Source organism: Leucoraja erinacea, chromosome 40 (genome assembly GCF_028641065.1).
Source record: "Leucoraja erinacea ecotype New England chromosome 40, Leri_hhj_1, whole genome shotgun sequence".
Classification (NCBI taxonomy): domain Eukaryota; kingdom Metazoa; phylum Chordata; class Chondrichthyes; order Rajiformes; family Rajidae; genus Leucoraja; species Leucoraja erinaceus.
The window spans coordinates 631,764-649,500 of record NC_073416.1 but is presented as its reverse complement, the minus strand read 5'-3'; the positions used below and the strand labels follow the sequence as shown (position 1 = coordinate 649,500).

General features: G+C 48.1%; 1 protein-coding gene across 3 annotated transcripts in view; it reads right to left on the bottom strand.

The window, feature by feature from the left end:
• Positions 1 to 17,737, bottom strand: part of LOC129714728 (integrin alpha-7-like) — a 124,103-nt gene that overhangs the window by 48,616 nt on the left and 57,750 nt on the right. For 2 of the 3 annotated variants that reach the window (XM_055664523.1, XM_055664521.1), the window contains exons 5-7: positions 15,951 to 16,082; positions 5,027 to 5,234; positions 2,670 to 2,863 (exon numbers count right to left, since the gene is read on the bottom strand). In XM_055664523.1, the coding sequence (XP_055520498.1) occupies positions 2,670 to 2,863; positions 5,027 to 5,234; positions 15,951 to 16,082 (534 nt within the window). Of the gene's footprint in view, positions 1 to 2,669; positions 2,864 to 5,026; positions 5,235 to 15,220; positions 15,341 to 15,950; positions 16,083 to 17,737 lie in introns of all 3 variants that reach the window. The other variant, XM_055664522.1, reaches the window with a different exon arrangement.

Here is a 17,737-nt window from a genome sequence, read left to right as displayed (position 1 = left end):
TGGACCAAACGCAGGCAGGTGGGACTAGTGTAGATGGGACATGTTGGCCGGTGTGGGCAAGTTGGGCCGAAGGGCCTGTTTCCATACTTTATTACTCTATGACTGGTGGAACAGGCTGGGGGCGGGGCCTGAATGGCCTCATGTTTAATCAGTATCCCAGCACCCGATTGGCCTCAATTAGATTCTTGTGTTGATAACTAGTAAAAACATCCAGCAAAGTTTAGTCCTGCATTTTCTGCACTGATCCTTCCCCGTGGTGTGCTGAGTGCCATCCCCTTGCTGGCTTATGGTGAAAGCAGTGAGCGTTGGGCGTGTTCCCGGTGTGCATGGCCAAGCCCTCCAGTAGGCCTGGCTCGCCCACCGCGGACATCGGCGGGACCCTGCTCCGCAAGAGTGAGGAGGGCTGTCGGAGTGCAAGGGGTCCGTCGGAGAGAGTGGCGGGGCGGTTGGAATCTGATCCTGTCCTGAGCTTACTGCAGCGGCTGGCAATCCCCATCACACCAGATGGCGCACTTTCTCACTAAGTGACCCAGCAAATGGGACCGGCTTAAACACTGCTCTATACGGGAAATGTCATAAAATAAGGTAGAACCTATTGCTTTCTCTCCCGTACGCAAGACATTGCACCCCTCCATTTAAGGTGCTAGTTCTGTTTTCCCAACATGGGAATTTCAGGTTATATAAAGGTTATAAATATTTGTGCTGATACCTATTTAATCAACCATCCCGTTATATACACCAAATCCTGACAGGTCACCAACTTGCAAATTGTTGGCACAGCTTGCAAGAGATGCCAGGGTTGGCTCTCGATCCTTCCACCCATTAGCACCCTAGGTTGGTACAGCTATCGCCACAAGCTCAGGGTGTGGACAATGCATTTCGTTGTCTCTGTACTGTACACTGACAATGACAATTAAAATTGAATCTGAATCTGAATCTGAATCACAGGCCGGCAGCTTACTCCTGTTTGCCCAATGAGTCATGAAGGGCTTTAGTTAGGGTTACCTTTACTGAATTGAATTGACTTGAATATTTATTGTCATGTGTGACAAGTCACAGTGAATTATACATGAGGTATACAAATAGTCACTACATAAAGGGCACTGACAAAGTTACAAAGCTCCCCGCACCAGGACTGTTACTGGTTATTTGTATTCCTGAATGTTTCAGCAAATTACACTAGAATGTCATCAAGTCATAGAGTGATACAATGTGGAAACAGGCCCTTCAGCCCAAGTTGCCCACACCAGCCAACAATGTCCCAGCTACACTAGTCCTACCTGCCTGCGCTTGGTCCATATCCCTCCAAACCTGTCCTATCCATGTACCTACCTAACTCTTTCTTAAAGGATGGGATAGTCCCAGCCACAACTACCTCCTCTGGCAGCTTCTTCAATACACCCATCACCCTTTGTGTGAAAAAGTTATCCCTCGGATTCCTATTAAATCTTTTCCCCTTCACCTTGAACCTATGTTCTCTGGTCTTCTGTCCCCTACTCTGGGCAAAAGACTCTGTGCATCTACCCAATCTATTCCTCTACTCCAGAACTGAACACAATATTCTAAATGCGGTCTCACCAACGTCTTATACAACTGCAACATGACCTCCCAACTTCTATACTCAATACTCTGACTGATGAAGGCCAAAGTGCCAAAAGCCTTTTTGACCACCTTATCTACCTGCGACTCCACCTTCAAGGAACCATGCACCTGTACTCCTAGATCCCTCTGCTCTACAACACTACCCAGAGGCCGACCATTCACTGTGTAGGTCCTGCCCTTGTTCGACGTCCAAAAATGCATCACCTCACACACTTCTCTGTATTAAATTCCATCAACCATTCCTCCACCCACCTGGCCAATCGATCCAGATCCTGCTGCAATCGTTCACAACCATCTTCACTATCAGCAAAAGAACCCATCAGCAAACGTGCTAATCTTGCCCTGTATGTTCTCATCCAAATCGTTGATGTCCAATCTTATTACACAATGGCGGTGGACGCCAGACAAAGGGCTGGCAAGAAGAACCAGGGGTGGTCTTACCCAACGCGCCATCAAGGTGGGCAGATGGAGATGCCCACTCCATAACAAGGGCTGGAGAGGGCCGGGCGAGGAGAGGGACGACGGTTCGCAGGACAAACAAAATGGAGAGGACGGCTGCAATGCGCCTTTGTGGCCAACTGTAGGTGGGACTGGGAAATGGTGCCAAGATGGCATATAGACCCAATGGTCTGTTTGTACTTTGTATTGTATTTTATTGTATTCAAATTTATTGTCATTGTCTCAATTTGAGACAACGAAATGAATTTCCCTTACAGGCAGTATCATAAAAAAAAAATCACAAAAAAATAAATAAATAATAAATAAATAATAAAACATATTAAAAATAAAATTGAAATTGAATTAAAAAAAAGCACAAACACAGAAAGTCCACGACACAACATAACATAAATGGCACCAAGGTGAGGATGGCACCATAGTCCAGCCAGCCTCCCCTCCGTGTTCATCCGTGGTCGTGGTACATTGTGTACTAACCTGGGGATTGTCTTGCTTAGCTGAATGCAAAATACATTTCACTGCACCTTGGCACACGTGATAATAAAGAAAGCATGGAACCATCGCGCTCTCCTTCCCCGTGAATGATTTGCTCGTGGACAGCACGGACCTACCTCCAAAACCATCTTGATTGATGTCCCCAATGTTAGCCACAGCCAGCCCAAACAAGGAGTCCTTGGTCCCATTGAGTCGGATGCAGCTGACTCGATTCAACCTGCCGGCCTGGTTAATGTAGACGTACACGGCACCTCCAATCTCTTCCTTCCGATCGAAAAAGTACGGAGCGCCGACCACAAGGTCCATCCACCTGCAAAGCCGGGTCAATTACTACACGCCGTCAGATGAGTTGCCGATGAGCACGCTGACCTTTCCCGAGGCTACACTCCGCCCAACAGCGGTGGAATTAACTTGTAGCTGAGGGTGGCTAATGTTATCCCACTTTTTAAGAAAGGCGGGAGTGAGAAAACAGGGAATTATAGACCAGTTAGCCAGACATCAGTGTTTAAGAAGGAACTGCAGATGCTGGAGAATCGAAGGTTACACGAAAAAAGCTGGAGAAACTCAGCGGGTGCAGCAGCATCTATGGAGCAAAGGAAATAGGCAACGTTTCGGGCCGAAACCCGGAAGGGTTTCGGCCCAAAACGTTGCCTATTTCCTTCAGGATTTCGGGTCTGAAGAAGGGTTTCGGTCCGAAACGTTGCCTATTTCCTTCGCTCCATAGATGCTGCTGCACCCGCTGAGTTCCTCCAGCTTTTTTGTGTAACCAGCCAGACATCAGTGGTGGGGAAGATGCTGGAGTCAATTATAAAGGATGAAATAGCCGAACATTTGGATAGCAGTAACAGGATCGTTCCGAGTCAGCATGGATTTACGAAGGATAAATCATGCTTGACTAATCTTTTGAAGATGTAACTAGGAAAATGGACAAGGGAGAGCCAGTGGATGTCATGTACCTGGACTTTCAGAAAGCATTTGATAATGTCCCACATAGGAGATTAGTGGGCAAAATTAGGGCACGTGGTATTGGGGGTAGAGTGGGTTTTGAGAGGGTGTAGGGTCAATACATAAGTCTGCACATGGAATATGAATAATTAATTCCTCATTCTTGAGAGAACGGGGGTTCCCCTCACCCATCATTGATGAGGCCCTCACATGTGGCTCCTCGGTACCCCGCAGCTCCGCCTTTGCTCCCTTCCCCCCCCATCGCAACAAAGACAGAGTCCCCCTATTCCTCACCTTCCACCCCATCAGCCGTCGCATACAATACATGACCCTCTGAAATTCCTGCACCTCCAACGGGATCCCACCACTTCCCATCTCCACCCCTTTCCACCTTCCGCAGAGACCGTTCCCTCCGCAACTCCCTGGTTAACTCCCTTCCCACCCAAACCACCCCCTCCCCAGGTACCTTCCTCTGCAACCGCAGGAGATGCTACACCTGTCCCTATACCTCCTCCCTCGACTCCATCCAAGGACCCTGACAGTCTTTTCAGGTGACTTGCACCTCCTCCAACCTCATCTGCTGTATCCGCTGTTCCAGGTGTCAACTCCAGTACATCGGCGAGACCAAGCGCAGGCTCGGCGATCGTTTCGCTGAACACCTCCGCTCAGTCCGCCTTAACCTACCTGATCTCCTGGTTGACAAACACTTTAACTCCCCCTCCCATTCCCACACTGACCTTTCTGTCCTGGGCCTCCTCCACTGTCAGAGTGAGGCCCAGCGCAAAATGGAGGAACGGCACCTTATATTTCGCTTGGGCAGCTTACACCCCAGCGGTATGAACATTGACTTCTCTAACTTCAAATAGCCCTTGCTTTCTCTCTCTCTCTCTATCCCCCCTTCCTAGTTCTCCCACCAGTCTTACTGTCCCCCTGATTTAATCTTATCTCTGTATTCTTCGTTTTCACCTCCTAGCTAACAATGATCTATTCTATATGTTCCTTGACCTTTATCTCCTTTGATGTCTTATTTTCACACCTTACCATTCTTTATCTCTGTGTCTCCTTCTCCCCTGACTCCCAGTCTGAAGAAGGATCTCTACCCGAAGCGTCACCCAATCCTTCTCTTCATAGATGCTGCCTGTCCCGCTGAGTTACTCCAGCATTTTGTGTCTATCTCCGAGAGACGGCACAGTGGCGCAGCGGTAGAGTTGCTGCCGTACAGCACTCTCGGCGCCGGAGACCCATCCCGACCACGGGCGTTATCTTACAGAGCTTGTACGTCTTCCCCGTGACCTGTGTGGGTTTTCTCCGAGATCTTCGGTTTCCTCCCACACTCCAAAAACGTACAGGTTTGTAGGTAAATTGGCTTGGTATCAATGTAAACTGTCCCTAGTGTGTGTAGAATGTTAGTGTGCGGGGATCGCTGGTCGGCGTGGACTCGGTGGGCCGAAGGGCCTGTTTCCGCACTGTATCTCTTAAACCAAACTAAACTAAAAAAGAATAAGGAAGTTGATGTGCTTGCACTCACCCATCACTGTTGAGATCCACTGTGGCGACTGCATAGCCATACGATGAGCCCAGCTCCTCTCCCCACAAGATGTGCTCGGGTGCCAGTCTGTTGACACCTTCTTTCCTCAGGATCACCACTGCCCCAGTGTGGTTGGCTCTCGGTGCCCCCGAGACAACGCTCAACTCGTTCTGCCGAATGAGCCCTTTACCTGAATCTACAGAGAACCCTGCAAGAAGTACGAGCAGTTCAGGAACGCAAACGGGGATGGCGGAGATGGCAGACTTGGTTAACATGCAAGGAATGAAAGAAACAGAGCACCAGGCGTAGCGGACCCTGGGGGAGGGGGGTTAGTTAGGTGTGGTCGGGGGGGGGGGGGGGGGGGGGGTGAGGGGGAGGTAGAGTCATTTATTTTAATAACCTTGATTAAGCATTGCTCAGGACTTTAGTATGGACCATGTTATATTGTATGGTGCAAAACGTTTCAGGCACGTTACCTGAGCCAGCATATTGAGCAACTATTTGTTAGAAACACAGATATCAGAGTGTCAAACAATTTTGGGCTCAAACACCGGGGCCAACCATTTTGGGATTGGCTCCATCGGCCATTTTGCACAATGTCACTCTCCATTCACTTTACTGGAGGGTAATATCCGGCTCAGTGCTGCTCCTAACTGCATCATTTTCTTGAAGGGTTTGGTGCGGGGTTGAGAGGTGGGTAGGACGGAGGCAGCGATCAGGTTAAAGTTGCTCTGAGAAAGTTGAAAGCATTCGATGGCCAAAATACCAACTTTTTAAAAGTGTTCTGTGATGGAAATAGTTTGCGGTTCTGAGTGCAGGAGGCCGTGATGTTGTGCTTGGTTATTTGGATTGGTTGCCACTGGAACCAACTCAGACTCAAGCAATCAGTGACTCAGTAATCTGGGCTACACTGGAAAGTGCATTGATGGCCTAGATGTCTTCAAATAAATTGCTACAGAGGCATTATCTTCCAGATCAGTCCTGGTTTTGCAAGCAGGACGTAAGTCTATCTGAAGAGGTTTCCACCACTCTGTTCCACTCCTTATGAATCCACAGACACAGAAGATAAACCACAACCAGTAATATTAGTTTGTAAAGATTCGAGAGGTCATGTTGGGGATAAAACAACCTGCAACGTTGACAAGGAACACATTTGATAAATGCTGCCGTTCCACTCCGGTGGAGATGGTCACTGGAGGCCCTGCTGCAGCCTGGGGCTCGGTTAGAACAGGAGCCGCTCCAAGAGGTCGAGGGAGCGGACACAGAGCGGTGGAGGACACCACGGCTACGCTTGGCAAGGCCGACCCTGTAACGCCACCAGGACAACGGGCCTCCATCGCCTCGTTAACAACTCTGTGAAGTCTTACAACAACTGGGACTTGAAAATGGCGCCCAACCTGGCAACTCTTGTACACTGCCTCAGTACATGTGGTAACAATAAAGTACCATTAAACATGTCAGTGGAAAGAGAGCCTGCATTGATAGGTATAGATATAGGCCCTTGCAGGTCTAATGTCATTTGATGTGAAATTTTCAGGATTTCTCCCGCAATTCATTTTCGTGAACAATTTAAAGACAATAGAAGCAGAAAAATTGTTGCAAAATCTATACTGGAAATTGGTCATCTTATCTGCTCACGTGGGAAGACCTGGAGACGGTTGAAATACATTCATCGAAGAGCTGGAACGAAGACAGACCTGATGACGCCTCTTAACACTTGCTGTGAATAGGTTGGCACAATTAAACAATTGAACAAAAAGGGAAGTCCTATCCATAACTTGGTGCATGATCAGTTATTCACCGATACTATGGGGCAACAGCAAACGAGCAAACACTTGTGTCTGCAGGTGTCGTGGAGACTAGTTCCATTGTGGCCTTCAAGAGGGAATTGGATAAACATACGGTGAGGAATCATTTGCAAGGCTACTGAGGAGAAGCCAAGGGACTAGCAAGGACTCCACGGGCCGATTGGCCTCCTCCTACACCGCAATCATTCCCTCATTCCCTGATGAACACATGACTTTGACACTCCAAGGGAAGAGTCACAAAATTCCATTACAGATATCCAAGAAGTTCACAAACTCAAGGATTGCTTCAGGCTTCCATGTACCGAGGTACGGTGAAAAGCTTTTTGTTGCGTGCTATCCAGTCAGTGGAAAGACTACATATGATTATAATCGAGCCGTCCACAGTGTACAGATACAGGATAAAGGGCATAACGTTTAGTGCAAGACAAAGTCCAGTGAAGTCCGATTAAAGATCGTCCGAGGGTCTCCAATGAGGTAGATAGGAGTTCAGGACTGTTCTCAATTGAGTCTGTCAAACACAGCCACCCATTTACTCTGATCTGATACCAATTCCATGTTACTCTCCCCACATTCTCATCACCTTCCCTAGATTCTTCCCGTCACCCACACGCTTGGGGCAATTCACAGCAGCCAATTACCCAACCCACGCATGGATCTCTGGGATAAAGCTCGTGGAATCTTGATCGGTTTTGACACGAGGAGGAAGAGAGAGGAGGGGCGTCACGGTGGCGCAGCGGTAGAGTCGCTGCCTCACGGCGCCAGAGACCCGGGTTCCATCCTGACTATGGGTGCTGCCTGCGCGGAGTTTGTACGTTCTCCACGTGGGTTTTCTCTGGGTGCTCCGGTTTCCTCCCACACTCCAAAGACGTACAGGTTTGTAGGTTAATTGGCTTGGTGTAAATGTAAAGTGTCCCTAGTGTGTGTAGGATAGTGTTAGTGTGCGGGGATCGCTGGTCGGTGCGTACTCGGTGGGCCGAAGGGCCTGTTTCCGCGCTGTATCTCAAAACTAAAATATCATCTCAATAAAACCTCCATTCTCTTCACCCGCATTGTTTAAGAAAATACTGATAAGGGTCATCCTGCTCAACCTTTAAGTAATTCCTCAGTGCACCCAGAGTAATCCTGTGCACAGGACCCCACAGCATGAGAGTCTCAGCCTCCACTGCTGTTTATTCCCTGTTCCACCACTCCTGCTCTGGGCTTCCAGCCACCACCCACACTGCCATTTGTGAAAGGGGGCCCATGGCACTCATTTAGGTAGCGCAGCAGGAAATGAATAGAATTACTGTCCCACCCTTCAGCACTTCCCAGCTCCAATGTGTACATTTCCTTCCTTAGCTGCTGAGGGATATCAGTGTGCACGTTTTACACTTGGTCCTCTGCTGACTCGTTCTATTCACCTCAAACTGGATAGTGGGCGATGACAGGCAATGTGGCCATGGGGAGAAATCCCAGCCAATCCGCCAAGATAAGACTCCATCCTTCTCGCCTTAGTCCAGGAGTGCAGCAATGCCTACTGCCATCACAGTGGCTCTGGGCGGTTGCACGGCCCCTGACTGAACAGCTTAGAACAAGGTTGAGATTGGCTTCACAAGGCCGGCACGGTGGCGCAGCGGTAGAGTTACTGCCTCACAGCGGGTTCGATCCTGACTACGGGTGCTGTCTGTACGGAGTTTGCACGTTCTCCCCGTGACTGGCGTGGGTTTTCTCCGGGTGCTCCGGTTTCCTCCCACACTCCAAAGACGTACAGGTTTGTAGGTTAATTGGCTTCTGTAAATGGCCCCGAGTCTGTGTGGGATAGTGTAAATGTGCGGGGATCGCTGGTCGGCACAGACTCAGTGGGCTGAAGGGCCTCTTTCCGCGCTGTATCTCTAAACTAAACTAAACTAAATTATAGCATCTTTTCCTACTTAATGACATCCTTCCTTTAGCTGGGCGACTGGAACTGAATGCAGTACTCCAAGTGTGGTTTAATTTGTATGTCTAGTTCCAAATCCTATAAGGCAGGTTGTATATAAGCACAAGGCCCATCTCTCCAGATAAATGGATATGTTATTGTAGATGCAGTTAAATTCAATATCAAAAAATATTCTTTCCACAAGTGTGCATTAGTTGCATAAAACCAAGTCAAAATGGCAGCCAACAAATTCAGTAGCACAAGTAACCCTTTCATTTGAAAGAATGAATTGACTACTGCAACTCTGAGCCCTGCAGTTCGACTGTATGCAACAAATGAAGAAGGTTGGATTCACAAGGTGCAATCTCATGAGATGAAGCAGCCATTTTAATTCAAAATGGCAGATTGCTCCCAATTGCTCATTCCCTTCTTCACGAAATATCAGGACCTTTGTTCGGTTATCCTATTTACCCGAAACAAATGTTTGGTGAGATTCACCGCAAACAGTTTGGTGGCAATAGTTGAATTGTCCATTTTGCTGCACAAAAGTCCACAACTAAAGTGCTGGAGTAACTCAGCGGGTCAGGCAATATCTCTGGAGAACATGAATTGGTAACGTTTTGGGTCGGGACCTTTCTTCAGTCTGAAAGTAGTCTCTACATGGGTTATTTTTTGTCTGCTTTCTGGATGTTATTTATTCAAATATATTCAAGAAGGGAGCCTTCTTTTAACCTGTCGTAAAATATAGGCAGTTATATTGCATCTATATATACTCATTACATTAGCAAGACTTTTTCTTTATGATTAAACCAAGCTGGGTTTGACAGCCCATTACAGAACACATTCACTCTCAGGAGACCAGAGTGTGCTCTTCTTTAAGAAATGTGCTGTCAAATGTGCTTTATCAAATGCACTTTGATAATGTGCTTTTATCAAACGCACTTTGTGGGTCATTTACTGGGGCGTAAAAGAGGCTTTCAGAAAAAAGGTCTGGATAAGTAATCTCGACCCACGGCCCATCAACTCCATGCATTTAATGTGGTAAAATGGCCTGATGCATTTCACAGGAATATTCTAAAATGAAATATAGTGCCGGGACACAGAGGGAAATGTTCGAATTAGGCGATGAAAGGACTGTTGAAAGAGATGGGATTTGGAGCATGAGAATTTCCAGTGGCAGAGAGCATCGGGGACTGTGGGAGAATATTAAAGTCCAGGCTACTAAAATCAGCGATACTCAAGAGGCCAGAATTTGAAACACTCATCTTGTGTTAACCCACTCATTCCTGGGATCATTCTTGTAAACCTCCTGTGGACACTCTCCAGAGCCGGCACATCCTTCCTCATGTATGGGGCCCAAAACTGCTCACAATACTCCAAATGCGATCTGACCAATATCTGAAGAAGGGGTTCGGCCTGAAACATTGCTTATTTAACTTTGCTCCATAGATGCTGCTGCACCCGCTGAGTTTCTCCAGCACTTTTGTCTACCTTATAGAATTTCTGCTTTGTATTTTAGCCCCTGCAAAATAAATGCTCACTCACAGTGGACCAGAGAAATCCCCTACAGTAGCGGATGTCAGGTGTTAGTGGTCACCATTACAGATGGGAAGGAGAGGAGGCCTGGCAGCCAGCTGAACCTGCACCATTGCCTTAGACCAGGGCACAACACTGACTTAGCCTCATGTATCTGCCTTCAACTACGTCCTTTGATACTTTCATCTAAAAATAACCTATCCCATCCTGGTCTTGTTAGCTCCATTGACCCCAGCATCTGCCGAATGATCTCACTCCCATCCTGAGGGTCTGTCCTCTTAATCGTCCCACCAGAGTAAACAGGACGGAGGCGACGGTTGCAACGGGCCTTTGTGGCCAGCTGCAGCTGGGCCTTTGAAAATGGCGCCAAAACCTGGCGACTCTTGCTGTTCCGATACATTCGGCATTAAATCTGGGATTGTGCTTGTGTATGGGTGACAACTTGCTGAACTGTCTCTTGGCACATGCGATAATAAAGAACCATTGAACCATTGAGACCTCGCAGCTCTAGTGCACCCACAATACTGTGTTTGAGACGTCGGGATGGACAGTGGACGAGGAAAAAGTCTCTGGAGGTGATCCAGCTAATTGGGCGGTACTGTGGCACAGCGGTAGAGTTGCTGCCTTACAGCACCAGAGACCCGGGCTCTATTGTGACTACGTGATGTCCATACGGAGTATAGTCCCAGCCCCAACTACCTCCTCTGGCAGCTCGTTCCATACACCCACCACCCTTTGTGTGAAAAAGTTACCCCTCAGATTCCTATTAAATCTTTTCCCCTTCACCTTGAACCCATGTCCTCTGGTCCTCGATTCCCCTACTCTGGGCAAGAGACTCTGTGCATCTACCCGATCTATTCCTCTCATGATTTTGTACACCTCTATAAGATCACCCCTCATTCCTCCTGCGCTCCAAGGAATAGAGACCCAGCCTGCTCAACCTCTCCCTGTAGCTCACACCCTCTAGTCCTGGCAACATCCTCGTAAATCTTCTCTGAACCCTTTCAAACTTGACAACATCTTTCCTATAACATGGTGCCCAGAAGTGAACACAATATTCTAAATGCGGCCTCACCAACATCTTATACAACTGCAACATGACCTCCCAACTTCTATACTTTGTGCCCAGGCCGGGAGAGGTGACCAATCTCGACCTCATTCCGAGAGCGCCCTTGAAATCCCTCCTGGAAGTCCCCCTGAAAATGTGGTGCCCAGGCCGGGGGAGGCGGCCAATCTCAACCTCATCGGGACTTCCGCGGCCGATCAGCGGGCCGAAACTGCCCCCTGCGGCCGGGGCTCTGGAACTCCGGCCCGGCTGGAGCCGGCAGATCCGTTCCCATAGCCGACTTCCGAGGCCGACTTTACAGGCCGGTATCTTGGCCCCTCGGCGGCATAGGCGGAACATTCCTGCAAAACGGATAATCCAGAAAGGCTCTGGAACCAAAGGGTGCCGGAAAATCATTGGTGTGCCTGTAAATCCACCCCCACCACCAACCTCAGTGATAAATGATGTTCTTAAAATAACACTGGAGTTCCAAGCCTTGACATTAGAGTGGTTGAGACAGGTTCATATCCAGCCACACCAAGGTCAGGACTTGTTGGAAAACTAGAAAACTAAATGTCCAAAATGAATATGAAATATGCACTTGCTCAACCTGCTTATTCTCTTACATCCAGAAACATTGGTAAAAGTGCCTTGAAAATAGAGATTCACATACACAATGTAATGATTAAAAGTACAAAATTCATCAGCTAAATATCTGGAGTGAATTGGATCTGCTCCAGAGGATTCAGTGGCTAGAACTCATCACGAGCTCCCACAAGGACAATAATGCTCCCTGAAGCTTTGAGTGGAGAGCTGCAGAATTCCCATTGGTGTTCACAAATGGCAGCCCTCAGACTCATGTAGCAAATAGGATCATTCAACGTTAACGCGATCTATGCCAGCGAGTTTGAGATTAACTTATTCCATTAAAGTGGTGTTCTGATCTTTTCTCTACAAGAGATTCCCACAGTTGCTTGAGTGTGAAGCAATCTTCAAGATGCCGGGGTTGGGTTATGTACAAAGTCAGAAACACTCGATGCTCGTGTGCAAGTGCCAACTCTCCAGTTCCCCAAACCATGCAAGACACAAAATGGTGTGCTGGCTTGAAGCTGTGAGGCTTGTGAAAGGATGTGCTGGAAAATGATGGAGCATCTCAGGCATTCAGCATCTGTCCAAGATGTCGAAAGGCTAGTACAATGAAGGCTGGACGTTAATTGAGTGAAGCAGATGGTTTTATTTTTGCTGTTACGGTGATTATTTGCCCAACTCAAGCAAGCTGGCAGCTGTTTTGAAGAATGGAATGTCTTGCTCCTGCGCCAGGCAAACAGATAGCTACGAACTGGTCAATGGAAATATTAGGCATGAAGTGTGGAGATGGAACTGTGCTGGCCAACAAGAGGGCAAGAGCTATTCAGAGTCATCCAATCCCTTAGCTTCACCAACCGCCTCTTTCAAGGGCATCAAACCCAAATCCAATCACTCTGATTAGAACGGGGAATGAAAATAATCGGCCGTTTAACATTTGAACCCCCCCTGGTTTTTTTTGCTCCCCCCCCTCGTGCTGGTCGACTGATCTCCAGATGACACCTTCTCGGAAGGGGCCACTCATTATTCGTGTGAGACTGTAGGCCTAGTCAGGCATCTGGACCCATGGGGCATCCAGAATGGTGTCATTGATGAAGTGCAGCCCTCCAGCTTGTTCTGCTGGGGTCTCAGGAAGCTGAAGGGGTCTCGGGAGGCTTGGCTTCCAATGATTAACTCATTGAGCGGCGGCAGCAGGGGCTGGAACCCGGGACCATCGCAATGTGGAGGTTGGTGGTTGGTGGGGAGCTGGGGCACGCCATGAGCCCACAATCGAACAAAATGAGAGGGAGAGGAGGTGGTCAGTGCGGGGGGTTTAAGCCCATGGAAAGAGGGTGGAACCAGAGACCGGGTAATGACATGACAAGTATCCGAGTAACACAGAAAGCTAGCTGAAACATGCAACACGCACCAACATGCCACTGACAGTGAATCACAAGAACTAAGCACAAGCAGATTATCACCGTCCGCATGGACTGGGTGCACTTTACTCATCGTTCCCAATTTAGAAAACGCTTGGTCCCTTGAAATATAATCTTGGATATTTCAGAAACATGCCTTGGATGTGTCTCATTGTGCCCTTTGGTGACACTTTCACCCTCTTCAATCTGTGAATGGTGAATCTGTGGTATTTATTGCCACCTATGACTGTGGAGGCCAAGTCATTGGATATTTTTAATGCGGAGATTGATAGCTTCTTGATTAGTAAGGGCGTCAAAGGTTAACGGGAGCAGGCAGGAGAATGGGGTTGAGAGGGGAAAATAGATCAACCATGATGGAATGGCGTAGTAGACTCGATGGGCCGAATGGCCTCATTCTGCTCCTGTCTAATGGTCTAATCCAGTCAGCATTGGATTTCCACAAGTGTCTGTGGAATTTCATTCAGATGTACTGGGTTTGAGTTTGTACCCCATTCAAAGCTTGAGGGGAAATAGGAGGTTCTTGCAAATCTCACTGTAAATCTGCAGCAGAGATTCTCAGTGATTCTGAATTCCCTTCACACGTGGAAGCTGAATTTGACACATCGAGTTGGGAATCTTTCAAAGTAATTCTCCAACATTTGAGATATATCTCAAGCGACCAACCTTGGAAACCCCGTTCGTACGTTCATTTCTTACACTCACCCTTTCCATGTGGACGACACCAGGTTTCAGTATTGTCAGCAGTTAACTGAAACATTCTGGTGTCATTGCATGCAGGATAATCGGAAGCACTCCTTGCAGGCACAATGGCAGGCAGCCATACTCTCTGTCAGCCAACTGTGTAATGGACTACCAGAATTGAGTGAAGCCGTTTTCGACTGGGCAAACTTCCAACTAGTACACATACATTCCTGAGCTGGGATCATGATAGCTTGCTTGAAGTCAATTCAACAGTGTGATGTTGTGGACCATGCACACATCTCACACACAACATCACTGCTTCCATATGGTGCCTTGAATATCAACAATGTCACGTTTAACAAGACAGCTTCCTTGCACATAAGTACATCCAGGGTCAACGCTCTCCCCCTGATTCTTTGCAATAGCCTGCCATGGGGGCTGCAGTTGTTCTGATGATCAACCTTATCACCATTCGGGAAAGTTGCTCCAAGCTGTGTCTACTCAGATTCATCTCCTCAGTGGATAATTGTCATTTAACTAAAAAGACCAGGGCTGAGTGAGATGTGTGGGAAGGAACTGCAGATGCTGGTTTAAACCAAAGATGGACACAAAGTGTTGGAGTAACTCAGCGGGACAGGCAGCATCCCTGGAGAGAGGGTATGGGTGACATTTCGGGTCGAGGCCAGTCTGTAGAAGGGTCTCGACCCGAAACGTCACCCTTCCTTCCCTCCAGAGATAGTGCCTATCCCGCTGAGTTACTCCAGCGTGTTGTATCTATCTTAGTACTGAGAGCGAGTCCACTTGGTGTTTTTCTGTTGTTCTGGATGGTAGCAATCAGAACATTATCCAAGACCTCTGGAGGCATTTTCTATTCCTGTCTGCTATTTCCGCTCTCACTTTTCAACTCATTTTGTCCTCCATCTTCTACCTAGCTGATAATCTATCTGCCCTGTGACAAAGAAGTTGTTAGGACTATTCCTATTGTATTTTCCTACTTAGAGTCGGGATCACCATTAACCAAAGGCCCACGTGAGTAGTTGTCAAGGACCCCAACCAACAGGAAGCAGTGACATTCATGTGACCATCAAAAGGAACAGGGAGCCTCTGAAAGGAAACACGACACGTTGTTTTTCGTTCCCCTTCCCCCACACAGAATGTTTGGACACAGATAAAGACACAAGGGAATGGCTGCACACTACTCCTGGCACATGCTCAGTTACAAACCTAAGTAACTATGTTGGGTTACGTCATGAGGGCTTCTGGCTGCTTTCTCAGCAGGGTCCGGTGTCTTGTAAACCAGCTGATCAGGGTCTGAACTACTGGTTGTTGACAGAAATATTAAACCTGTGCGTTCGAGATGGGCAGGGAATGGGAGAGGGGGTGGGGGGGGGGAAAGAAGAAGATGAGTTAGAATCGAGAAGGAAGCGCAGAGCAGAGGGGGGTGACTGGGCAAGCAACTGAGGATTCCTCTGGATTAAATGGTAACACAAATCGTAAATCATAGAGTGGGTTTGTGTCGAGAGGGCAACGCTTTGCATTTCACGACAAGCTGGAACTCGTTCAGTGGACACTGTCAAGGGTCATTGCTAACGGAGTCAATGTTATGGAGCAATCTCGGCATGATGTGGCCATGATGTGTCTGGTGCCAGGCGCGGGCACTGACTGGGCACCATCGAGCAGAGCCAAGCCCTTTACACTGCAATGCCATGCGATAATGCCAGTGCAGGACTAACGTAGCCCTGGAGGCAACCATGATGTGACTTTCACACATCACAGTGGACTTGCTCGTGAAATGCAAAACCAAAAGGGGAACAAGTCAAACCAAAACGTCCTTGGTAACCTGAAGCAGGTTATATTTTGGTGGCGTTTCTGGGTGGGATACTAAATGGAATCCTCAGCCTTGTTGGATTGGCTCCAGTCACTGCTCTCTGTCTGCACTAGACAAGTATCCTACCTAAGTAGCTATGGGCAGGTACAGGAACCAGCTTAGCCTCCAGCTTTCTTTCATCACCCACTTCGTATGGTCCGTCGTCATAGATACCCATGTGGACCATATGGTGACTGTACAATTCTGCCCGGACATTACCTAAAAATATTGGGAGGTAAATGAAGCAAGAACAACCGTGAGCGAACTTCACACTTGCAATCATCCTCCAGACTTCACACTGGCCAGCTTGGGAGCTGGGTAACGAGCTGGTCCCGTCTCGCACCTCACGCAAGTCTGTGCCACCTAATCCACACTGGGTAAAGAGAGAGGACACAGGGGCTGAGCTCAAGACTCGGCCAACTTGGCAGGAAGGCAATCAAGGACTGGACCATGGACCAAGGAATGGAGACTTACCTTTGACCAAATGCTGAGTTCCTCACGACCCTGCAGGTTCAACATGGAGATAAGGGGGAAATCCTTTAAAACCGAGATGAGGAGAACTTTTTTCACACAGAGAGTGGTGAATCTCTGGAACTCTCTGCCACAGAGGGTAGTTGAGGCCAGTTCATTGGCTATATTTAAGAGGGAGTTAGATGTGGCCCTTGTGGCCAAGGGGATCAGAGGGTATGGAGAGAAGGCAGATACGGGATACTGAGTTGGATGATCAGCCATGATCATATTAAATGGCGGTGCAGGCTCGAAGGGCCGAATGGCCTACTCCTGTACCTAATTTCTATGTTTCTATGTTTCTATGTTTCTATGAGATCGAAGATGGGTGAGAGAAGGTGTTGAGAGGGACTTTGACTCTGACATGGGGGGGGGGGGGGGGGGGGGGGGTGCAGTGGTGGAGAGATAAGTTTATTTGGCCTTCCATCACAGCAATGTGATGGATGTTTATGTAAATTATGTTGTGTCTTGGGTCTATGTGTTTGTAATGTATGGCTGCAGAAACGGCATTTCGTTTGGACCTCAAGGGGTCCAAATGACAATTAAATGTATCTTGTATCTTGTATCTTGTATCTTGATTGGACTCAACCTCACTGGCCTACAGCAAAATGATTGAGGGTGTGGGGCCATCATCCCAGGAGCTCTCAGGAGTCCCAATGGCTCTGCTACTGTTGCCTATTTCCTTCAGGATTTCGGGTCTGAAGAAGGGTTTTGGCCCGAAACGTTGCCTATTTTCTTCAGGATTTCGGGTCTGAAGAAGGGTTTCGGCCCGAAACGTCGCCTATTTCCTTCGCTCCATAGATGCTGCTGCACCCGCTGAGTTTCTCCAGCAATTTTGTGTACCACAGCATTAGATGTTCCTCGCCAGAATTTAGGAGATTGAGGGGGGATCTTATAGAAACTTATAGAGTGGTGAATCTCTGGAACTCTCTGCCACAGAAGGTAGTTGAGGCCACACAGTTCATTGGCTATATTTAAGAGGGAGTTAGATGTGGCCCTTGTGGCTAAAGGGATCAGGGGGTATGGAGAGAAGGCAGGTACGGGACACTGAGTTGGATGATCAGCCATGATCATATTGAATGGCGAATGGTGCAGGCTCGAAGGGCCGAATGGCCTCTACTCCGGCACTTATTGTCTATGTTTCTACGTATTTAAAATTCTTGCCTGACAACAAACGTGGCAAAACGTGACTTTAGAACATAATGGCTCAGCTGCGGGACTATGAAAGGTGACTTCTGTGTGAGTCAGGAACAAGGTTTGGGGATAAATGACTGGAATGTACATGGCCACCCCCATCCCTCCACACGGGTCTTCTCTGATCGAACTCAGCAGGAGTGACAGCCACTCAGTGGCAGCTTGTGCGTATC